General features: G+C 51.5%; 1 protein-coding gene and 1 long non-coding RNA gene across 2 annotated transcripts in view; one reads left to right on the forward strand and one right to left on the reverse strand.

Annotated features, from left to right (window-relative positions):
• Window positions 1-25,280, reverse strand: part of TSPAN15 (tetraspanin 15) — a 49,458-nt gene that overhangs the window by 20,969 nt on the left and 3,209 nt on the right. The window contains exons 2-3 of the mRNA XM_041749398.1: window positions 2,658-2,843; window positions 1,298-1,372 (exon numbers count right to left, since the gene is read on the reverse strand). Coding sequence (XP_041605332.1) covers window positions 1,298-1,372; window positions 2,658-2,843 — 261 coding nt within the window. The remainder of the gene's footprint in view (window positions 1-1,297; window positions 1,373-2,657; window positions 2,844-25,280) is intronic.
• On the forward strand, window positions 11,626-14,162 carry LOC121487550. The gene is made up of 3 exons (XR_005986859.1): window positions 11,626-11,880; window positions 12,032-12,096; window positions 13,121-14,162. It is a non-coding gene; the product is annotated as an uncharacterized LOC121487550 (long non-coding RNA).

The following is a 25,280-nucleotide window of genomic DNA, read 5'->3' on the forward strand; positions in this document are numbered from 1 at the left end:
GTGCCTCCCTGATTCCATTGATATGATGGGAATCTCCCAATCCCACTCCTGCAGTTCATAAAATGGGAAAAAACACCCCTGGATTCCAGAGGTGTAGACAGGCCTGTGGTTAAGGTGTTCCCTTGCTCCCACCGGGCCGGGATCCAGTTGCACCCAGCAGGAGCTTGGCAGGAGTCAAACACCAGGTCATTGGAGGGCTCTGTACACCCCCATGTCTGATATGGTGACAGCTGCCCTGGGCTCAACGTCTGCTGAGAAAGACAATGTGGCCCCAGCCCGAAGGGCCAGGAACTGAGGGTCGGGGGTTGGGGTGGAAGTGGACAGAACAGAACTAATGCAAACTTGCCCTGTTCCCCAAGTCCTACCTCCACCACGGAAGGGGGATGAGGGCGAAGGAATGAGATTATGGAGAGATGACAGAGTTTGGGCTGCAAGTCAGCCCTACACAGTCCCAAGCTCCCTGTGGGACCCTGGACAAGTCCCTTCTCTCCAGGCATCAGGACAGAGGAGCTGATATGTACCCAGGATCCACAGGGGGCCATAACCACGCCGGGTCCTTCACAAGATTCTATGACTCGCCCAGGGTCACACAGCCAGTATGACACGCACACAGCCCACAAGAGAAGGAGCTAGAGACCAGAGGCCTCGAGAACCTGGCCAGCTCAAGGGGCCCTGATTCTGCCAACCGTTCCAGGGCCAACCCATCACCCCCCCTCCACCCCGGATGACGGCCGAGCCTCCAACTGGTTCCCTCCATGTCCCCCCTGCCTCTCTACTGCCCATTCTCCACTCAGCGGCGAGTAAACTGTGAATCAGATCACATCTTCCCTGCAAAACTCTCCAAAGTCTTCCTACAGACAGAGGAAACTTAGAAAAAAATCCAAGCCCCTAAACTGTGGCCTACAAAGACCTAGGAGATCTGCCCTGGTGGCCCTTCTGACTGCCTTCCACCCCTCTCCATCACTCACCTGCTGCAGCCCAGCGGCCTGCACGCTGGTCCACAAACCTGCCAAGCTCCCTTCTGCCTCAGTGATTCCCTCTGCCTGGACCTTCGTTTCCCCTGAGCCTCATCTGGGAGGTTCCTTTTCACTCCTTCCTCCTTCCCTCATCTGCCCCAGACGCTCACCTGTCACCTTGTTCTCTGGTTTACTTGTTCAATGCCCAGCTCCCCAGCAGAATGGACCTTCCACAGGGAATTATCGACCCCGCTCTCTGCACACCCCTAGTTTTCAGCCCAGGGCACACACAATGGGTGCTAAGCATACACACGCGGCTGCCACACGCGCCAGAGGCCCACCTGGTTCCGGAAGATCAAGGCCACCACACCACCAATGAGCTCAATTATGAGGCAAATCCCAAGGATGTACATAAACTGAAAAACAAAATTCAGAGATTCGCCTAGAGGGGCAAGAGAAGCGCCATTTGCTCTGAGGTCAAGTATGATAAGGAGGATCATCTCTGCTGGAGCTCTTACTGGCTCCTGGGCCTTTTGCTCTTTCCTCCTGTGAGGACACAGGATGTGACAGATATCCCCCGGGAAAACCCATCTCTGGGGCCAGTCAGTGGTCAGGAAGGGTGACTCAGCTGTCCAGGCCAGATTGTTACTGAGGTGTGTCCGGGGGGTCCTCAGCAGAGTCTGGGTAGGAAACCCCCCCTCCCAGCATCACCACCGCCACGAGGAGAGCTGGTCCTCACTGCAGCTGACCCAGAGCGGGCAGGCCTGGCCTGATGGGAGGGCTGGGCCAGCATCTCCAGGTCTGCCTGCAGAACCCCTCAGAAGTGGCTTCCCAGAGTCCCCAGAGCGGGTGAGGGGATGTCTGAGGCTTGAAGGATATATACCCCCACCTCTACCACTTATCATAGGGCAGGCATTGTCCAAACCGAGGCCAGCAACTTCCAACCTCAGGCAGCACCAATGCTCTGCTTGTGAGGGCTTTGAGGAGCTTCCCACATGAGGGGTGACAGTGAGATCAAACACACATGTGGGTGTAGAGTGAATGGAGCTGCCTACCCAGTACCCCCAGCTTTGGGGAGCCATTTCTCACTTCACAGAAAGGAGGTCAGGTGGGGCTGACCCCACCTCCTGATCCCAGACCAGGCAATTGACCCAAGTAGGCCCATCAGAGTCCTGGGACTTTGGTCACAGGTTGCCAGTTAAGATTCCCTGGATCAGGAACTGAAAAGGCCCTGTTGGCTTGAGACTGCTGGGACCACTGCAAAGACAGCGTGAGGACAAAGCCCAGTGTCCAGCCGGGAGGTGGCAAAAGAGAGAGAGCCAAAGGGCACCGTCTAAGCCCCAGGTCCCAGTGTGGGTTTGCTGATTACATGAGCCAAAGACTCACCACCAGTGATTTTTGAGTTTGTTTGCTCTCATTTGAGTGTGGTTCCTCCCACTGGCAACTTGAGATCCAGACCAACGCAGGATTTAAATATAAAGGATGGTATTCAAATCAGCCTCTACACCAAAAGTGGAGGTGGCTTGATCTCTCCTGGGCCAGCGTGAATCAGGTAGGCTGATCCAGAGAACCTTCTAGAAAGTCTGGTTTGAGGCAAGAACTGAAAAAATTGGGCTGCCCAAGGGTCCAGGGACAGTCTCCCCAGCTCTCCTGGGGACTCCAAGGACCCCCCCTGCCTACTGGTACATGGGGCCAACTCACCGCTTGGAGAAGGCACAGGTTGTCACGGAGGGAAGCCAGCACGCCAATGAAGGAGACGATGAACATGATGACTCCCAGGAGGATGAGGATGATGGCTGGGGCCAGAAAGGCACTTTCAAGGGTTTTATATTTCTGCCGTTCCACCTCTGCGTAGATCCCCACGGACAGGACCAGGGCTCCGATCAGCTGCAGCAAGAAAGCAGGGAGTGAGAGAGAAGGACTGGCAGTCACTCACTTGCATTTCCTACAAAGAGTTCATCTGGGAGCTATGGTGCCTGCCATTGGGGTTTCACCCCCAGGTGATCATACATGAGGGAACCTGCTCTAGGCTGAACTGTACTCCCCCAAAGTTCATACGCTGCACCCCTAACCCCCAGCACCTCAGAATGTGACTATATTTGGAGACAGAGTCTTTAAAGAGGTAATTAAGTTAAAATGAGGTCATATGGGTGGATCTTTATCCAATATGACTGGTGTCCTTATAAGAAGAGATTAGGGCACAGACACACACACAGAGGGAAGACCGTATGAGGACACCGGGAGAAGGAAGCCATCTACAAACCGAAGAGGGAAGCCTCAGGAGAAACCAACTCTGCCAAACCTTAATCCTGGACTTCTAGTCCCCAGAGTCATGAAGAAGTAAATCTCTGTGGTTGAAGCCACAGCATCTGTGGCACTTCGTTAGGGCAGCCCTAGAAAACTGGCACAGACTCTATTTGGAAATGCCCCTTTAGAGGACACTACTGGTGAGTCAGGGGAAATGCCACTGGTTGGAGGGTCTCAGAGGACCTGGGCGTAGGTCGCAGCTCTGCCACTTGCTAACCGTGGGCCTCGGACAGGTGTTGGACATAGGTCTACATTGTCATCTGAAAAATGGTACAAAGACACTTGTTTCTGCCCTGCTCACACCCCAGGTTTTGGCAAGGCATTTGTGAGATAAGGAAAGTGGAAACGCTATAAACCCCAAAGCTTGGGGCCACTGTGATGCCTACTGCACAGGCAGGTCACCCCAAGGACATTTCAGAGCTGCTCAGAGAGACGGGCACTGTGCACGGCGTCCATACGCATGGCATGTATTTGCAGGAGGACCATTGGGAGGTTGGAGAGGTTGGAGCAGGAGGAATTTTAAGGGGATTTTTAAGTTGAATTCCTTGTTAATCAACTTTCTCAACAGTAGAAACATGACTGTTGTAGCACTCCATCGGGAAAAACCAGGCCGCAAAGCCCTAGGAGGGCCCCTCTTTTCTCTCAGCCTAAAACTCTCGTACTAAATTTCTAGGGAGTTTTATCAGTTGACACTACGCCCAAGCCTCAGACAAGCCTGGGGCTACACTGCCGCCCTCGGATAGTGCCCTGATTGGCCCCATTCGGCTCATTCTCCACACCAGAGCGATCCCTAATCAGATCAGGCTGGTTCTCTGTGTACTGAGAATAAAAGCCACAACCCTAATCACAGATGATAGGTCCACACAACCTGTCTGAGTTCACCTCTTATTTCCTTCCCCTTCCTCACTTGGCTTTAGCAGCACTGGGCTTCCTACTGCTGGTGGAACACACTAAGTGTGCCACCCCAGGGCCTTTGCACATGCTGTTCTCACTCCCTAGAATGCTCTTCCTCCTGACATCCATAGGGCTCACTCCTTCACCTCCCTCTTGTCTCTGCTCAATTGCCAGCTGCTTTGTGAGGCCTTTCCGGGTCATCTTATCTAAAAGTAGAAAATCCTTCCCCCTGAAACTCTCAGTCCCATTCCCCGTCCTGTTTTTATCCTTTGCACTTACCAGTATTTAACATGCAACCTTTTCTCCTTTACTTTTTCATTTTTTGTCTTCCCCACAGAGACTATAGGCTCCATGTCAGGAGGGATTTTCCGATTGCTTTGGGCAGCCCCAGCACCCATTGCAGTCCAGTCATTTAGGAAGTACAATCAGTGCTTACAATCAACGTGTATTGAAGGGATGTGAGCTGGACTTCCCATTCAACCCCCTTGGGTTTGCGTCTGACGCTGTCTACCCCGTCTCCTGCCTGTCCAAGGATTCTGACTTTCCGGGCCACACATTCCTGAGGGCAAAGACAAATCGCTATGCTGGACTTCCCCACCAAGGAGAAGGTGGTGTGGAAGAGAAACCAGAACCGCCGGGTGGCCAGCTAAGGTCCGAGCAAAGGAAGTGAGGGGTAATACAGACAGGATGTTGGTGAGGCAGGCCACAAACATAGCAACCCTAGCGTCGACAGCCAGAACACCAAGGAGGCCGCCTCTCCAGTTACCTACTGGCCTTAAATTGGCTCCAATGTGCCCTCAAAATAGATCCCCTTGACTTCCTTCTAAAGAGTACTAAGACTCTCCTGGGTAAACGAAGTGCCTGCTGTCTCTGAAGCTCTGACAAGCAAGTGGCTGGGATGCCAAAAGTCAAACAGAACAATCCAGAAACACTGGATAACAGAGGATTGCCAGGAAGCTGTCTCCCCGAGCCCAGGTCCGGGCCTCTGCTGCATTTCATAGATAAATGCCATTCCCTTTGGTTCAAAAAGATAATCCGGGGTTACCGAGACACACTCCCCCTAGTCTGAAAGGGATGCCTTTCCAAAACACGGGCCAAGAGATGTGAAAGTCACCGCCAGACTCGCACAGGTTGACCATATCAGGAAAACTGTGAGGGAAATGATGTCATCAAATTACCCACCGGGTGAATGTTTAAATTTCTAAGGCAACACACACACACACACACACACACACACACACACACACACACTGGAAACTTCGTACATGAAAATGGTGATCACATGAGATAAAATCTACCTTTGCCAGAGCAAGATCAGTCAGAGGCCATCAGGTCAGTTCACATTCCCAAACCCAGAACAAGTTGAAATCGTTGTTCAAGGCCAGCCTATGCCCTGGGGGTCCTCAGAGATCAGGAGCAAGCAGCTGTAAGAAAGCCCAGCCTCCCTCTTCAGAATCACTGGACTTCTTCGGAAGCCCTCAACCCCAACCTGGAACCAGCCGCAGAGCCCAGAGATCCCTCCACCCCAAAGCTGAAGATCATGGTTTACAAAAGACCCCACACAGACAGACGCACAGATGGACAGAAGTCTTGAGAGCTCACGCAGGTACTGAATTAAATATGCAAGGACACCGTGTCCTTGAGGGTGACAGAGGTGGGGTTTTATCCTCTGTCTTGATGAAAAATGTAGTTCTGCTCTCGCTGACCCAACAAGATAACATCTTAGTACTTTCAGAATTGATTCCATATACTTCTGAGACTTTTTTGTTTCTGGTTTAAATGAAAAAAAAAAAAAAAAAAGGTCTTCTGGGCTGGAGGGCCCCCAGCCTGTGCCCCTCCCTCACTCCCACCTGAGGCTTTGCTTCTGGGTTCAGGTGGCCTGCTTTAGAAACCATCTCCAAAACACCAGGGCAGAACTGACCCCAGCCCTCTCCAGAAAGGCAATCAGTGGCTTCTTCTATTTTTACAAGTTCCCTAGAGCCCCGGGGCCCACTCCAGAATGGCTTTGGCGGCAGGAAATAAAACTTCCTTTGGTGTGCTCTCCCTCCTGTAGCAAAGCGTCGCATTTTCCTTGCTAGTCAGCTTTGCAACATTTCCAGACCACTGAAGCCATAGGAAAAACTGTGGCAAACCCAAAGCCAAGCCTCCCAAGTCCCCCAGCACTGTGTGCTGAGCCATCACACACCCACTTCTCCTGGTCCAGCCAGGGGGGCTCCCGGCTGGGCAGACAACCCCCAAGGGGGGCTCCCACACAGCATGGACCGCTCTGGGCTCCTCATTCAAGTGCTCAAGGGGCAGTGGGCCTGGAGAGAGGCAGCCGTACCCCTCCCAGGAACTTCAAGATTTCCAATGATATTGGCATCTCCAACATTATCAATTTGTGTTTGCATTTGAGTATAAAATAAACTGTTAGTGCCAGCATGTAATCAATCCCATCCAGTCCTCTCTACTAATTATAGCCTTTCCCCAAGGCTGCTGGTGACCACTCCAGCCCCAGCCAGAAGCAAATGGTGCCGGACAGCTTCAGCAAGACAGGGCTGGGGGCAGGGAGGTGGGGGACTTCGGGGAGGCTGGGCACAGTCATGCCCATCTGGGGCCAAAGAGGGGATGCTGCTGGCAGCCCCCAGACAAGGCCCAAAGCCCCAGGCTTCGCAAGCCCTGTGGCATCTCTAATAGGCCACGCAGGAGCCCTGGGGCCCATCATAAACTAACCTGAAGGTTCTCGCTGAGCCCCGCAGCTTGGAACCAGCTTTCCCCTCTGCAGGGAGAGGCCCAGCTTCACACAGATGCTGGGAAGTGGGAGACACTGGGAGGCATTCCAGTACCTGTGTCTCCTCCTTCGGGAAGCATCTGGTCACCGTCTGCTGGCTCATCCTCAGCTGGGGCAAGTCTCACAGCAGACCTGCAAGACCCGTTTTCACCCTTTTAGGCACATACTAGCCACCTATTATGTTCTGGCTCTTGAAATGTGACTTGTGTGCCTAAGGAACTACATTTTAAATTTTATTTCATTGTGACTAATTTAAATTTCACCACAGGTAGCTAGCAGCCACCACATTGGACAGCACAGCTCTAGAGTATCCCCCATTGAAGGCTGTCCCTCAGCACTCTCCACAACGCTCCTTTCTGAAGCCACAGAGACCATCCTTATTTAAAAAGCATGTGCCCTAATCATCCGGCCACAAGCTAGAGCGAGTTCAATTCATATTCACTGACCTCATTCAGCAGAAAACAGTCTCTCCGCCCAGTTGCTCCGAAAAGCTCATTTCGGGGCACCTGGGTGGCTCAACAGTTGAGCGTCTGCCTTTCCTCTGTCTGGGACATGATCCCAGAGTCCAAGACCGAGTCCCGCATCGGGCTCCCTGCATGGAGCCTGCTTCTTCCTCTGCCGATGTCTCTGCCTCTCTCTCTCCGTCTCTCATGAATAAATTTCAAAAATCTTTAAGAAAAAAGCTCACCTCATGTTGTCCCCCTCCTCATGCCCCTCAGGAAAGCAGGACAGGCCAGATCCAGAAGGCCCTGGGAGTGTCCTCAACCCGAATGGATGTCTCCTCCAGGAGAGTGCCAGACCCACCTCCAGGACCACTGGGCAGTTCTGAGCTCCCGGGTCCCGGAGCCAGGGGCCACTGCCCTGCCCCAGCCAGCCTATGCTTACGGAATGGGACTCCTTCCAACCCCAAATCAAAGCCAGCCCCTTGGGAAAGCAACAGCTGCTGTCTCCTGCTGCCAGCAAAGGAGCCAGTCTCTCTGGCCTTTGTCACTGGTACTTTGTTATCAACTCTGCCTTGACCCTGGATAGGACTTCTCTCTTTTAACAAAATCTAGACATCAAGTGCGGAGCACTGGGTTAATTGCAGACCTTGGTCCATGATACTCTCTGACACAGCCCACTTTCACGTATAATGTAATAAGCACCACTGACTAGCCAGTTCTGCCCCCACTGATATGGTGGGGTCACACGCTAAGGTCCCACATATGCGTAGGTCTGTTTGTGGCTCCTTATCCCTACCCTCCGTCAGTCTGGCTATCTGCAAACAACTCCCCCTGATGATAGCAACTACAGCTTTCTGATATATCCGGGCATCTAGAAGGCTAAGTCCCTTCCCGTTTTCTTTTGAAGTGGCTAGATATCCTTGGACCTTGATTCTTCTGTAGCATTTTGGAATCACCTTATCAAATTCCAAGAAAAAAAAAAACCTGCTGAGGTTCCACTGGATCACGTTGAACCTATAGATCCCTTTGGGGAGGAATGACATCTTTATCAGGACTTCCTGTCCATAAGTAAGGTTTATTCCTTCTTTATTAGGACAGCTCTATGAACAGTGCTTCCCAGGCCATTTGAGCTTTTTGGACAGAAATGGATAAAGGCCTCTAGAAGGCTGGAGGGACCCCAGCTAGGTCCAGGGGTGGAAAACATGGCCTTTGGAAACAAGGTGGATACAGTGGTCTGTTTTGCTTCCCCTCCTGTCACCAACAGATAGGCAGGAGTCTTCTTGATTTCGAAGACTCCTACATGCACACAGCACATTCCAGGCTAAGCTGGGAGGTTTGGCAGGCCCAGCTATTTGACCTGGCCAGGGCAGAGCGTGGAATTTCTAATCAAGAACTCCCCACGTGTACCAAACACTGTGGGGAAGAGCTGACCCAGCTGGGACTCTCCTTAGAAAAAGTTTGGGGGCAGACAGGTGGAAGTGGTAAAACAGATAACCCGTAAGGATATTCTGAGACAAGAGGCGGAGCAATTACTTCCTCCTGGGAAATCAGAGAAGGCCCAATGGAGCTGAGCCTTGAAGGATACAAGGTAGTTTGTTATCGTATTAGTTATGCTCATGAACAAATAATGCCAGGTGTTTATTACCTACTGCATGCAGGGCACCATGGCAGGACCCAGCAACACACATACCATCCTTGACCTCAACAGCTTCAAAGTCTGCAATGTACTGTGCAAATGTGTTAGTTCCACAAGTTCACAGGTATTTTTTTTATATGTAGATTTTATTTATTTGTTCATGAGAGACACACAGAGAGAGGCAGAGACACAGGCAGAGAGAGAAGCAGGCTCCACGCAGGGAGCCCGACGTCAGACTCGATCCCAGGACTCCAGGATCATGCCCTGGGCTGAAGGCGGTGCTAAACGGCTGAGCCACCGGGGCTGCCCAGTACACAAGTACTTGGTGGCTTAGCTCCCAGACCACACTCTCCCCACGGAAACCATATGAAAAACGGTCAGGGCCCAAGCTGGTCCACAGTGGCGTGATGAACCGCAGGGTCCCGAAGCAGGGTGTCACGCAAAAATTTCTGGTGTTTAATAAATGCTCTTCCTCCTTCCCCAGTAAAGATATAGTACTGTTCTAACACCAACATTTTCAAATTAGACGCCAGAAACCATTTCCCCTTTTAGAGGCACTTTGCTCCAAGGATAATTCAGAGAGAAAGGAGTCCCTATTTTGAATTCCAAGGTAGCCTTCACTGATTCCACATATATTTATTAAATACCTATTATGTGTCAAGCCCTGGGCATAAAAAGATAAGATGTAGGTCCTGCCCTCAAGGAACTCAGTCTGGTAAGACACAATTGCACACCAACAAATGCAGCAGTTAGGAAAACACTGGGGTAGAGTGTGCAGAGGGGCCAGAGAGGAGAAGATGCTAAATCACAGGCAAGACCTGTGAAATCTGAGGTGGCTTTCTGGAGAAGGTGATGCTTGAACTGAGTCCATTTAATGCATGGAATAGATGAGCAAAGATTTCTGAAGCAGAAGAGCAGTTTCGGATGCCCATGAAGGTACCAGGGGGGCAGCAGGTCAGCATAGCTGGAGCCAAGCACAGGTGGATGGAGGAAAAGGGGAAGGCCCAGCAAGCTCACTGAGGCCAGACCACCAAGGCCACATCTCTCAGGTTAAATGGACATGTTCATTCATTCAGTGTCTCTCTACTGAGGGGATTTTTAAGCCAGTGGTTCTCAAAGTTGTTGACCTCAGGACACCCTTTTTTAGCCTTAAAGTATTTGGAGGACCCTACAGCTTTGGTTTTTACAGATATTCATTATTTCATAATGAATACATAAGAAATCAAAACAGACATATTCTAAATATTTATTGACTCATTTAGAAATAACAATAGATTTACACGTTAGCCTAAATAGCATACTTTTTACAAAATATTTTCCGAAAAAATGGAGTGAGAAAGAGTGGCATGGGGTTTACATCGTTGCAAACAATGTGTAGCTGATGGAAGAGAGCTGCAGTCTCATAGCTGCTCCTCGCTCAGTTTGCTGCCATATTACTACCCCAGGCCCTGGGACCCCCCACTGGACACATCGCCCGAGGATGACAGTGGGGAAGGCAAGCAACATCTCCCAATCACTATAAAAATGGTTTTGACTTCATGGACCTCTTGAAAGGATCCCCCCCAGGGCATACTCTGAGAGCAGCTATTTGGGGAACTAGAGGCAGGGGGTGGGGGGAACACAGCTAGAGCAGCAAACCAAACACATCAGCCCCAGCTTTGGGGGAGTTCACATTCTAGATGGGGAGAGACAAATAAGAAAAACTCCATATGTCATGGTTATAAGTGCTACGGAGGAAAATAAACAGGAAAGGAGGTCAGGGCGGCTGGGGGAGGGGACTGTCATTTTACATGGCTTAGCCAGGGAAAGTGACCTTTGAGCACCCTTGAAGTAGGAGAGAGCTCTCTAACATCCATGCGATGTATGGACGAATGTTCAAGCAGCTCCCGGGACCTCGGAAGGTGCTCACAGAAGAGCATCTATGGGGTGGCAGAGGGGCACAGAGTAAGAGATGAGGTCAGAGGGCAGGGCAGAGCGAAGCAGGTCAAGTGGAGCTTTTCAAGCACCTGGGAGGATTCTGACTCTTGCTCAGAGTGGGCGGGAGGTGCGCAGGTTTGCAGAGGAACGTCTGACTGACCCACGGGTAACTCAACCATGAGTTACTGGGACTGACTGACATGCTGAGAATGGACTGAGGGGGTGGAGGCACAGAGGGAACGCAGTCAGGAGTCTCCTGTGATCACTCTGATGCCAGGTGGCAGTGGCCTGGTCTAGGGTGGACATGGGAAGCAGGCCGACCTGAGATATGTTTCGAAGTTGCAATAGGGAAAGAGCTGAAATAATTTAAACAGGGAGTCCCACGCTCAGATTTGCTTTCAAAAGTCCTTTCAAGGGCCGCCTGGGTGACTCAGTCAGTTGAGGGTCTGCCTTGGGCTCAGGTCATGATCCCAGAGTTCTGGGATGGAGCCCCAAGTGGGGCTCCCTGCTGGATGGGAAGTCTGCTTCTTCCTCTGTCTCTGCCCCTCCCCCTGTGTGTGTGCTCTCTCTCCCTCCTCAAATAAATAAAATCTTAAAAAAAAAAAAAAAGTTCTTTCATCGAACAGAATATTCACATAGCCGGAAGAGCCACCCCACAGCTTATTTGTCATCAAGAGGAAGTGCCTGTTGACAATGGAGGGGCCGGGGGACGGGCTTGGCACGGCAGGCCATGCATCCTATGCCTCCGAACCCCCAAAGGTGCCCGGGCCTCCTGCCCCCACGCAGCGCTTGTATCGGAAACGTGTGGCCTGAGCCCAGTGACCAGGAAACCGAGAAGCGCATCCAGAATCCAGACCGCTGGTGCTTTGCACATCACCGGCCGGAGGCGGCAGAGGGATCACAAGCAGCCCCGACGGCCGGGGGGATTCCAGGAACACGTCACGGCCAAGACAACATGTGAGCCTTGTGTGCGGCCTACTGGAGTCCAAGATCAGCCCATAGGATCTTCGGGGGAACAACTGGGGAAATTTGCGGATGGGAACTGCATACGAGATGAGGTTTTGTCTTATGGAGTTTTTGGTTTTTTTTTTGTTTTTTTTTTTTTCAGATGGACAATGGCAAGCTCTTGGGAGAATGCCTTTTTTGGAAAGCTGAACGCTGGAGTGTCTGAGGGTGAGGTCACAATGCCTGCAGCTTTCTTTTGGCCCAGTTGGCAAAAAGAAAAAAAGTGTTGTATTGAAAGAGAGAGAGAGAGAGAGAGAGAAAGAAATGAGGGAGAGAGAGATGTTAAGATGTTAGCAATTGGTAACCAAAGGCATGCAGGTGTTCTTTAAACCCTTCTTTCAACTTTTCTGTGAGTTTAAAAAAAAAATTTTTTTTTAAAGCTCATTTCCCCTCTCACAACTTGATTTCGGAACTACTGATTTGAGGCTTCTCCAGCAACCAGGGTTCTCCAGCTTGCAAGACAAAGAGCTTCTCCTGCCCCACCCCAACCACACCGGAAGCATCAGAGCCAGGGAACAAAAGACCACATCCCACGTATCTATGGGGACACCGACTTCCCAAAAACCTGCTCAGCATGCTCGTTGTTTGCGGAGCGTCCACGATCTAGCAACGCCAGGGCATGTTAGGTCTCACTAAGCAGGCCGTGGGCAGCCAGCCCTGACTTGGGCAGCAGCTTCGAGCACCTCCCCCAGGGTCTGGCACAGGGCCCAGCATGTGCGGCTGGCGATTCAGGGTGGAAGCTCAGGGAGTCCCCAGTCAGGCTTCCAATGGGATGAAGGCTCATACAGGCCCCTTCCACCCCTGCGTTCCACATCAGTATCCAGGCCCAGCAAGCCTTTCCCTATCTACTTTGTGAATCTCCCTGAGCAAGAAGAGGGCAAGGCCCCAGTAGGTCTTGGGGGATCAGGCAAAGGCAGGCAGGTAACACAATGGTCCTCCCGGGACACTAGAACATATAACCTTCAGGGGCTCGGCGGTACTTCCACCCACGTTTCAGATGCACTGGGACCTTTCTGTCAAAGTGAGATTCAATGCAAGGCAGGAACTGTGGTGCTGGATCCTGATTACTTCTTTTAATCCACTGTGAGAAATATTGTAGGGACAACTGGAGAAATTTTAACACGGATCTTGTATTTCCTTAGGCACGATAATGGTGGTTATAGTCAAGAATGTTCTTTTTTTTCTTTTTCAGGAGATGCATCCTGAGATATTGGAGTGAATTGTCATAATGTCTGCAGCTTACTTTGACATGGCCAAATGTTTGGATTCTGGTTGGTGGGCACCTGAGTGTTCCTTGTGTCATTCTTTCACCTTCTCTAGGTTGTACTCTTTTTACAATAAAAAGTTGAGAAACCAAGCAAGATGCAAGTTCTATCTTTCCCAAGAGGAAGCCTGCTTACAGGTCTGAGTTTTCCCTTTAGCCTGGGCCACAGCCCCAGGCCTACTCACCAGAGGCCAGTGGCAGGCAGCTTCCTGTGGCCTGGAATTAATGCCCTAACCAGATGTATCACTAACTGCTAACTGGGGCTAAATATAGGTTATAACAGGAACCTACCGATTATGCATCCAAGAAAGCCAGCTAGAAAACAGGACCCCGAGGGCTTCAGGACATGCCCCTCCCTGTGGACTGGGGAGAGGCCTGCGGGGACGGGGAGGGGGGCTGCTCCACACCCTCAATTCCCTCCTCCTCTACTTTAAGAAAATTAGGACAAGAGAAGACACACACAACAAACTATCACCAGGCAGCCCATGCAGCCCTGGTGCCAAGTGCCAGCTGTGAGAGGAGGTGAAGGCCGCATGACCGGCCACTCCCTGAGGCTGGGCTGTTGCGACCTGGCAAAGAACGCCCGCCAGCTGGAGGCCCTCCGCCACTTAGGAGCTGCATGACCTTGGACAGGCCACTTCCCTGAGGGCTGGTTGTCTCTGCTATTAGCCAGGAGCACTAACACCTGCCCAGTAGTCACTCAGAGGCCCCAGGGAGACGGGGGACACTCCTTTATAAACCTGTGAGGTGATGTAATACTTTTTCCTTAAAAGTCAACAGCTCCAAGGACTATATCAAGTGCCCACACCTGACCAGGAGGTGCCACTACTTTTCTTTAAATCAGCTGACTTTTCTTATTAAAAGAAATATGATCGTGGGGTGCCTGGGTGGCTCAGTCAGTTAAGCGTCTGCCTTCAGCTCAGGTCATGATCCCAAAGTCCTGGGATTGGGCTCCCTGCTCAGTGGGGAGCCTGTTTCTCCCTCTCCTTTTGCCCCTCCCTCCTGCTAATGTGCATGTGTGGGCACTCTCTCTCTCAAATAAATAAAATCTTAAAAATAAAGTTATAAATAAATAAATAAATAAAATCCTGACCTAACCTGTCAACATCTATGAAATCACAGATTTGAGGGACACCTGGGTGGCTCAGCAGTTGAGCATCTGCCTTTGGCTCATCTCCCAAGGTCCTTGGATCGAGTCCTGCATTGGGCTCCTCACAGGGAGCCTGCTTCTCCCTATGCCTATGTCTCTGCCTCTCTCTGTGTGTCTCTCATGAATAAATTAAAAACCTTTAAAAAAAAAGAAGAAGAAGAAGAAGAAGAAGAAGAAGAAGAAGAAGAAGAAGAAGAAGAAGAAAGAAACTCCTAAGGAATTGAAAAAAAAATATTTAAAAATAATAATGAGGGACATCTGAGTGGCTCAGTGGTTGAGTGTCTGCCTTCAGCCCAGGACATGATCCTGGAGTCCCAGGATCGAGTCCCACATCGGGCTCCCTGCATGGAGCCTGCTTCTCCCTCTGCCTGTGTCTCTGCCTCTCTCTCTGTGTCTCTCATGAATAAATAAATGAAATCTTTATTTAAAAAAAAAAAAATCACAGATTTGAGATACTAATTATTTTCTTCAACACATATCACACTAATGCTATTACATTTTAAAATGTTTCCCCAGAGACCATGTAAAAGCCTCTTGTGAACTGCCAGCAATAAGTAGACGGACGCTGCTCTGGCCCAACCCCTTATTTTGCAGATGGGAATTTGTGGCCCAGAGAGAGGCTGTCACTCCCACGAGGTTACACAGCATATTAGCCACCGGATAGCAGCTGTGACCTGGGTCTCCAGACCCCCAGGCCAGTGCTCCCTCCACCACAAGCTGTCCTCCCACATCAGGAACAAGAGTTCTCATGCCCTGGCATGCCCTCCTCTGATGGAAAGTAAAAAGGATAGTGAGGGACACTGATAGACAGGGATGCCGGCTCCATCTCTGCCTTCCTGCAGGTCCAGAGAGCCGATGCCTTGTGCCACGTCGGGTCTGCTCGCTCCTGGCCCACGCAGGGGGGTTGTCAGCCCACCTCCGTGCAGGAGTCTGGGATCCCTGCCCTGGGAAACTGATCCCCACCCTGGGGTCCTCGTTCCTCTAGCAGAGCCTTGGGGAGAACCGGAGGGCCCCAAATGCCTCAGAAATGTTAGATGGCTGCCAGAGTCACAGAGCCAGTGAACCAACAGCTCCCCCCACCCCACCCCGAAAACAGCCCATGTCTCCGAAAGGGAAACACTCTCCCAACAAAAAGGCCCTGAGACACAAAGGAACTGAGAGTGAGTCTGAGCATTTCCTTCCTTGCAAGTTCCCTAACCTCTCTGGGCCGCTCCTTACCTCAGTGTAGAGTGAGGCAATGATAATGCTGCCTCTCACGGTTGCTGGGGTTGCTGGCTGAGTAAATAAGAGAATGTCTAGCAAACAGAGGGAGGGCTCACTGATTGTTAGCTTTAAGAGGACAAAACAGGGACGCCTGGGTGGCTCAGTGGTTGGACATCTGCCTTTGGCTCAGGGTGGGATCCCGGGGCCCTGTGAACAAGTCTCGCATTGGGCTCCACGCAGGGAGCCTGCTTCTGCCTATGTCTCTGCCTCTCTGTGTGTGTCTTTCATGAATAATAAAATTAAAAAAATTTTTTTAAAAAAAGGAGGAAACAGAAGGCACGATTAGCCTGGACAAGGGGCAGCATGGAGGGCTTCCTGGATGCATAAAGGCAAATTCCGTTTAAGAGAGGCCAGGCCCAAACGAGACCTCAGGGAAGGAAGAAGACAGGGACAAACAGGCCCCACTCCTGTCATAGGGACTGTGTGTCCCTCAGCAACTCCTGTCCTCATCTGGTTTTGCTCTGATCATGAGTCTGTCCCCCTCCCCACCTTCTTAGAGATGGAAAGAGTCTAGTGGCCACTGCCACCCCTATAGGAGCCCAGACCCCAAATATCCGTCCACTGCTGACTAAGTGTCCCCACCAGAGCCTCCTGGGAGCCGCTGGCTGCCCCGCCCCGATCCCACAGTGTCTGCAGCTGCTCTGTGCTCTCTGCTGGCACCAAGTGAGTGACAGCCTCTCAAGGGACAGGGACAGGGCTGACTCATCTCTCCCCCCACCCACCCAGCACAAGGCCAGGCAAACAGTGATCCTGGGTCAGAGGTGGAGCAGAAGCCAGCCAGAGGCCTGAGTTCTCTCTGGCCCTGCAGGGACCACCCTTCCCCTCTGCACACAAGGCCACACATCAGGCCTCTGTCCCCGGGGCAGGGTGGCAGTTGCCTTTACGGTGTGCACACCCATTCCCTAGATGGAAAGGATAATCCTGGGGGAGATCACCGAGTGCTGCTCATTGTGGACACTGTGCTACTGGCCACGGAGTGTTAGAAGCAGAGGCAGCTGCTGTGTGGTCGGGGGTATTTCCTCCCCTCTGAAAGGAAGGCACCAGGGACCCTCCACGGCCCTTGGAGGTCAGTGTGGTGCATTTGTCCAGCTCTAGGCTAGGCCTGGGCCAGGTGGGGGAAACAGAAGACTAAGGTGTCCTCTTCCTCACCTGGAGGGTCAGCCCAGCAGGGAGATGGAAGCTAAGGTGGGCAGCAGCGGCCAGAAGCCAGGTGTGGCTTCCTGTCCCGCGGGGCAGCCTGGACTGTAGCGGAGCTTCGGGGTGACTCGGAAGAGGTGGCAAGGGGGCTGGAAGCATGAGGAGGCCGGGCAGAGAGGAGCACAGGCGAGCCTCAGGAGAGGGAGGGCGGTCACAGCAGAGGGACGATGACTGGACCTGGACTCTGAGGTCAGACACAACCCTTGGGAAGGCTGGGCCCGGAGGCCACACAGACCCACCCCATCAGGCACCAAATCAGGGGAAGATCACTTGGTTGATGGGTAAGGAGTGAGACTGATTGGCCGCATGACCAGGGACAAGTCACCCACAATTTTCTGTGCCTCAGTTTCCTCCTCAGTGGGAAGAGGATAACTGTGCCTCCCACCGGGGCCAGTGGGCCCGTGCCTGCAGGGCTCTGGAGCGTCTCTGCAGGAGGCATCAGCATAGGTGCCGGGAGTAGGTATTACTGGACAGGAGCCCCGTGCTCGGGGGGGAGGGGGGGTTGTTGGTCAGGGGGTGCTGGAGGGCACGGGAGGGATGCCATCATGTGCCTGCCTCACCAACACTTTGCTGCACCACTTTGGATCCTCAGCACAACCCTGTGAGCCAGGCAGATGGGGGTACTTGTTCCATTTTACAGCTGAGGAGACTGAGGCCCCTATAAGGGGAAGTGACTGGCACAAACCAGCATCTGCATCCATCTCTAAGAAGAAGCTATTTCACTGTAGAGAAGTGTCTGCTGTGTTTAATTTTTTCCAAAGGGGACTTTCTCGCCAATGGAGCCATTTGCATCTTGGCCTGCAGGGAAGTAAATATTTGCATGGAGAGGAGAAGGAAAAGAGCTTGGTCAGGGTCAGGACTCAGGGGCTCAGAGCCCTCCTCCTTCCTGCTGGAGAGCCGGAAACATCTACTCTCCAGGCTGCTGGAAGCCCCTCCCAGGACACTGTGTATGGCCGTGGACAAGTCGCATAGGCTTTCTGTGCTGTTTCCAGCCCCTTGCCAGGGGACAGGCTGTGCTGGGCTCAGTGGAGGGCAGAGGGCAGAGGCCAGCCCCTGGAGACACCCCATTGCAGACTGGGGCCAAGCCCCCTAGCTGGAGTGGAGTGGGTGCTGGCTTCCGGGGCTGATGCCAAATTCTGAGCCTCGGTCACTTCCTGAGGTCAAAAAGACCTTCTAGATCCAGGGGGCCTTGACTATCGTTTGAGGCTTCTGGCGCTGGAGCATTTTGCAAGTACACACCAGGCCCCATCTTCGGAGCTGACGCAGTGGGTACGGGATGGGATCCAGGCACCTCCAGTTTTTAAACTTTCCCAGGTGATTCTTACATGCAGCGGGGAGTGGAAGCCAGAGCTCTGGTGGTGTCTGTGAGGGAACTCTGACTAGCCAGGCCGGATTTCCGAGCCCACTTTCTCTCCATGTGTCCTGACTGATAGGCTGAAACTTCCCTGGCCTTCTGGACAATCTGGACGGTGTCTGTGCTCTGGGAAGTTAGCGCACCGCTGGGAAGAGGTTGGCTGCTGAGGTGCCCAGACAGGAGAGGTCTGGCTGGGATTCGAGAAGGGGTACGGGGTAATCAGCAGGCTCAGCCTGGGTGAGAAGGGCTGGTGGAGGCTTGTGGAGACTGCCAGCTTGGGGGTGTGGGAGATGGCTCAGGAGTCTGGGCTTCTGCAGGGGACTGGGATGTACCTGGGGAGTGGGGGCTGGTCCCTGAGTTCTAGGATATTGTTTCCTTGCAGTTATCCTTACAACATACATCCTTTCACCTGTTCTAAAGGTAACCCTTCTCTCTAGTTAACTTTGTAACTTAAAGAAGTTTCTGTACAACCAGATGAGTATTTTTGTGAGTCAAGAATTCATACTTGCGAGTTGAGCTATGATGATTTTTCCTCTTAAATTATATCTTCCATTTGAGAACTACTGATGCATGGGCATCATGTCTGGAATGTTGGTTGTGATCTCATCGACCCACAGTTCTGTTGCAGGAGAGACATGGCAGGTGGTTGCCTATCCCCATTTTTTATTTTTTCTTTCTACCTATCCCCATTTTTTAGATGGGAAAACAGTTCCAGATAGGTGAGCCATATTTGCCTGGGGTCAGGGTGATGAGCTAGTGACCAGTTAGTGGAGAGAGGGGGACTCAATTTCTGACTCTGACCACTGAGCTCTGCAGTGGATTGGATGCGCCCCATACCCTCCCACCAAAAAAAAGATGTGTCCATGTTTGCCAATGTGACCTTATTTGGAAAAGGGGTCTTGGCAGATGTAATTAGGTTCTGAACCTTGAGATGAAATCATCCTGCTCACCTGGGTGTGCCTTAAATAGAAGGTCAAGTGTCCTTTTAAGAAAAGGCAGAGGAAGCTTTGGGACAAGACACAGACACAGAGGGCAAGGCCACATGAAAGCAGAGGCAGGGTAAGATTTCCCCCAGAGCCTCTGGAGGTAGAAGAACCTTGTGACACCTTGGTTTCAGACTTCGGACCCCCAGAATGGCGAGCAAATACATTTCTGTTGCTCTAAGCCACTGGGTTGTTACAGGGCAGCCTCAGGAAACAGCCAAGGAACAACGCAAGCCATCTCTGCTCCCCCAGGTAGGCTCACCAGGGAGGGGCCCAACCAGCAGGAAAATCTCTTCCCCTTCTGGCAGGGTTGTGCTGAAGACCCAGGAGACCCAAGACCTGGATGGGGCTTCAGGGGCGGAACAGGCCTGGCAGGCGGAGCAGGGGTGCACTATACGGTAGGGGGCCTAAGGGGTCTAAGGGGTCGGGGGTGAGGCCTACCATCAGGGCCCTTCCCCGCCCCTCCCCAAAGGTTGTGCTCCAGCACTGCCTGCTTAGGGGCTTCCTTTGTGCAAGGAACGCCTGATGCTAGGAGGGTAAAACGGGAAGGGAATGTGAACTAGCTCTCCTGAAGGACTTCCTGGTTCTAAAAGCAGTTTAATTGAAACTGCTTGCCAAGCGGGGCTGTAAAACATTTGGGATTTTCTTACAGCCTTTCAGAACAGGAGTGTCACCTGTTACTTGGCACAGTTAGGAGGTGACGTGGACTTCCAGCCGGGCCAAACCTCCAAGGGCCGTGGAGGGTCCCTGGTGCCTTCCTTTCAGAGGGGAGGAAATACCCCCGACCACACAGCAGCTGCCTCTGCTTCTAACACTCCATGGCCAGTGGCACAGTGTCCACAATGAGCAGCACTCGGTGATCTCCCCCAGGATTATCCTTTCTATCTAGGGAATGGGTGTGCACACTGTAAAGGCAACTGCCGCCCTGCCCCGGGGACAGAGGCCTGATGTGTGGCCTTGTGTGCAGAGGGGAAGGGTGGTCCCTGCAGGGCCAGAGAGAACTCAGGCCTCTGGCTGGCTTCTGCTCCACCTCTGACCCAGGATCACTGTTTGCCTGGCCTTGTGCTGGTCAGAGAGGAGGGGCGGTGGAGGGGTGTGGGGTGAGGAGATGAGCCAGCCCTGTCCCTGTCCCTTGAGAGGCTGTTGCTCACTTGGTGCCAGCAGAGAGCACAGAGCAGCTGCAGACACTGTGGGATTGGGGCGGGGCAGCCAGCAGCTCCCAGGAGGCTCTGGTGGGGACATTCAGTCAGCAGTGGACGGATATTTGGGCTCCGGGCTCCCATAGGGGTGGTAGTGACCACTAGACTCTTTCCATCCCCAAAAAGGTGGGGAAGGGGACAGACTCATGATCAGAGCAGAAACCAGTTGAGGATAGGAGTTGCTGAGGGACAACTTTATTAAATCCTAGCTAGATATTGTGGGGGATGTAAGCTGTGAACCCGAGTTCGGTCTCTACCTGTCTGGCGTTCCCTGGCATAGGTACACTCCACCCCGGGGACTCTCAGAAGTGTTTCTCCCAGCCCCACTACTCCAGGTGCTGGGATCAGCTCTCAGCTTTGTAGGATGCTTCTACGACAGCCTGCCTGGACTCACATGCCCATTACGTGGTGCACAGCCTCTGCCAGTCTGCCACTAAAACCCCAGGAACTAAGGGGTGGGAAGGACCTAACTGCCGCCCCACCCAAGGCCACATGCATTCCCAAGGTATCAGACTTCTCAGCCTAAGGCTATTGCCACAACCATGTGCTCTAGGCAGACAGAGCAACCCCAGCACAAAGGAGCATCCTCTAATAAGACAGACTCTGGAAGTCCTCACATCTGAAGTCCCAGCCCCCTGTGGATACTGGCCCCTATAGGGTGCTTGGTGCCTATGCATCTCTACTCTTGCAGAAGCCTCCCCAAGGCCTCTAGCATATCCGCAGACAGAAGTTTCAGAAGCTCAGAGAGGTGGTCCTTTACGCAGGGCCAACAGCAGAAGCAGCCCTGGATCTGTGTCTCCAGCTGGCACTGCTGGACAATTACACCTCCACTTTCAATCAGACGCCACACCCCTCATACAATCAGGCCCCTGTCACCCTCTCCACCTGTTACTTGGGCCTTCCCAGGCTTCCCCATCTGCTTCAGCCATACTTGCCTACCTCAGGACCTTTGTACGTACTATTCCCTCTGTCTGAGATACTCTCGACAGGCCTTTTCTATGGCTGGCTCCTTCTCATTCCTTGGACCTCAGCTCCTCATAAAGGCCTTCCTTGATTGCACCATCTAAAGTAGGAAATTTCATCTCCTCCATTTGCTCCCTAATTCGCTCTTTAGCACCAATCACAAGCTACATTTATTTACTGGTGTGTCTGTCTTCCAAGGCCCGGACGAAGTCTGTCTTGTTCAGTTATTTCCCAGGAAACATCGCAGTGCCTGGCATATACAGTAGGCATCAAATAATTATTTGTTGACCGAATGAGTAAAGAACCATCTCCACCCTGGAGAGAACACAGGTCAGGACTGGACTCCCTGGCCTTCCACAAAGATGTGATTCAAACCCACTTATATCCACAGCTTCTCTCCGGGCAAGGCTTTTTTTTTTTTTTTTTTAAGATTTTATTTATTCATAGAGACACAGAGAGAGAGGCAGAGACACAGGCAGAGGGAGAAGCAGGCTCCATTCAGAGAGCCTGACGTGGCACTCGATCCAGGGTCTCCAGGATCACACCCTGGGCTGCAGGCAGCGTTAAACCGCTGAGCCAGGGATCCCTGGGTGGCGCAGCGGTTTGGCGCCTGCCTTTGGCCCAGGGCACGATCCTGGAGACCCGGGATCGAATCCCACATCAGGCTCCCGGGGCATGGAGCCTGCTTCTCCCTCCGCCTGTGTCTCTGCCTCTCTCTCTCTCTCTGTGACTATCATAAATAAATAAAAAATTAAAAAAAAAATTAAAAAAAAAAAAAAAACCGCTGAGCCACCGGGGCTGCCCTCCGGGCAAGGTTAATCTTCTCAATCTTGTGTGTTCTGGGCTAACCCAGAAGACATCTTTCCCCTGTACATGGAGCCAGCCGGTACAGAAATTTCATTATCAGTCTCTTATCTAGTTTACCCTGAGCCCCACCCCAGGCTGGCATTGTGAGTCACCTGAAGAGGTGTGGCAGCAGGCCAGGGAAGGAGGAGGACAGGTTGTTACTCCTGCATCCTGGGGACAAACAACAAGAGACTGTGAGGTCCCTATCCATTCCTACCATTTAAAACAATGCCTTTCTTCCAGAAAGAAAAGGGCTCATGCACAGAAGCCTAAACTAAGAGCAAAGAAACTTCCTTAAGGCCTTCGTTTGTTCATCTGTAAGACGAATGCATTGGAAGATTCTCCAAATGCCTCCCAGATCTGCCTTCTTGATTCTCTGGAATTGTTAAGGACCCCTGGCCAGGCTGGGAGAGGGGACCCTAGTCTCATTGCTTCTAGATCTTCTCTGACAGTAGGTAGGCAGGGTGGCTGTTTCTCCAGGATGAAGTCACTTTTTGCTTGAATCTCTCTATTTTCTCTGTGAAATCCTTGCCTAGAATAAGGGGGAAATGATCCTGCCTAAGGATTCAAGCACAACAATAATTTTAAAAATTCAGGAAATAAATTATGTGCATGTACAAGGAGATGTCCAGATGGGTGTTTCTCGGTGTGTAACAGCGGTGCTCTCCCAGGGCCAGAACCAAAGGTGACTTTCACTGTCTTCAGTGTGCTCACAAGAATTGCCTGAACGGTTTTTAACTGAGCACACATATTATTTTCACAAAAACAATAAAGCTCTTTTCAAAAGTTAGAAATTCCTGCTGGAAACTTAATCTACTTTCTTTTTCATCTGGCTTCGTCTAGTGCCTAACTGGGAGGCCAGGTACATGGCTCTTTGCAGAAATGCTATCTTCCACGCATACCTTGGGTCCTGAGCAGGGGGAGGGTGGCAAGGGGAAGAGCCGCTGGCAGGTCACGGCGACACAATGCACTCAGGCCATCTGGGTCCTGCCCTTGGCCTGTCCTGAACTTGCTTTGGGGTCTAAAGCAACTCGCTTCCTCTCTCTGGGCCTGTTTTCCTTGGTAAAATGAAAAGGTAGCTCTAGAGGTGCTTCTAAGGACCCTTCTAGTTCTCAGTCTATGGCTCTTGAGTTCCTAGAAAAATGGAGAGGAGGGTGGGAAAAGATTAGCTAACCCTGAAGTAGTTGATACAGTGTTTATGCTAATGTTCCAGGCACTGGTGTTTGCTCTTCCTATATATTCATCCATTTCATAGTCTCAGGGACTCCCTGGTATCACCCATTTTACAAATAAGGCAATTGAGGTGCAAGGAAGTTAGTTACTTGACTTATAAATAAATACCAGAGTTGGGATTTGAACCCATGCAGCCTGGTATAGGGCCCACACTCTTAGACATTACATTATAGGAAAATATAAAGAATCACAGGCCACGCTATGATAAGGGGAGGGGGGGGGGGTCCATCCATAGAGAAGGCAAGGAAGAGTTAATACTGCCTCTGGTACTATTACCTCCCCCACCTACCCATTCCCATTTCCTTCCCACCAAGTCCTTTTTTTCCTGATTGGTCAACATCCCCCAGCCCTGACACCCTTTTGTACCCAACTGGAAATTACTCCATTGTCAAAGTAGCAGGCTGATGCTTTCTAGAGGGCCAGTGCTTTCTATAGGGCCGGTGACTCTACCATCAGCCCAGGCCACCATGCAAATTCAAGGTCTCAGCAAATCTGACCACTGTTTACACACCAACCCCTGATCCAGGTGCCCCCACCTCAGATCCTTGCTTACAAGACACAGGTTGGGGCTTGAGCACGCCAATGCAATGAGCTTTCCCCAAGCACTTACTGTGTGCCCAGCCCCAAAACCAGCATTTGGAAGAGGATATGAACGAGCTACACCCCTGACCTCCGGGAGTCCATAGTCCAGCAAGGAAAAACAGTTAAGTAAACAGATCTCTAGGATACCCTGTGGTCAGTGCTAAAATTAGAGGTGTGTCCCTAGTGGGCTGAGGGCACATATGTCAGAATGATTCACGCTGCATGGTGGGAAGAGGAGGCTCCAAGTGCCTCTGAGTGAGCTCATTCCTCATGGACACATCCTCCAAAATCTACCGGAAGGAGCACTGAACTGGGCATGAGATGTAGGGGCTCAGGCCAGCCTTAATAAGCGGCCCTGAAACACACCCTGAGCCCCGAGGCCCCCTCTGAAAACGAGAGGCAACCCCCACCGCCCGATGTACGACAGGAGGAGATCTTGTGAGTGGTTCAAAGTCATATTTATATTGACTCATAGACTGAGCAAAGGCTTCATTGCTCATTTCCCTTGCCATCCTTCCCGTTGCATGCAGCAGCAAATCTGTGTGGGTGCCACTTTGTCATTCAGCCCCTCAAACACTTGCCAGGCTGCCTTTTGAACACAGAACACAGCCTACATCACCCACAGTATCTAGCTAAGATTTAATGACGTTTTGTTTTCCCTGCACGATTTAGCATCATGCGTATTGGTTTCCCATTGGCAGTGGTGTATACATAAAGCCTCCTTTTAAAAAAATAAGGGGAGCCCAGGTGGCTCAGCGGTTTAGTGCCACCTTTGGCCCAGGGCGTGATCCTGGAGAACAGGGATCGAGTCCCACGTCGGGCTCCCTGCATGGAGCCTGCTTCTCCCTCTGCCTCTGTGTTTCTCATGAATAAATAAATAAATAAATAAATAAATAAATAAATATTTTAAAAAATAATAATTTAAGATTAAAAAGTGAGTCAGTTTAAAGTAATACAGTAAATAATACTATAACTGGTATAAACTCTATAATTTAACAAACACCAAAATTTTAAACGCACGTACAAAACCAGGCAAAACGCTTCTGTGCTATGAGACACCCTGACTGTGATTACCACTGGAGGGAGGGGGTGATGACCGGAAGCGGGCACAAGGGAGGCTTCTGGCTTCTTTTCTCTCTGTTCTAGTGGTTGACCTGGGGGCTGATCACTCATGTGTGTTCACTTTGTAAAAATCCATCAGGCCATATACACTTACGCCCAGTGCATTTCTGTATGTCTATTACACATTCATGTATCCTGTAAACCCACCAGTTCTCTTTCTAGAAATTTCCCTGCAGATATACACATGCATGTGCAA

Source organism: Vulpes lagopus, chromosome 3 (assembly GCF_018345385.1).
Source record: "Vulpes lagopus strain Blue_001 chromosome 3, ASM1834538v1, whole genome shotgun sequence".
Taxonomy (NCBI): domain Eukaryota; kingdom Metazoa; phylum Chordata; class Mammalia; order Carnivora; family Canidae; genus Vulpes; species Vulpes lagopus.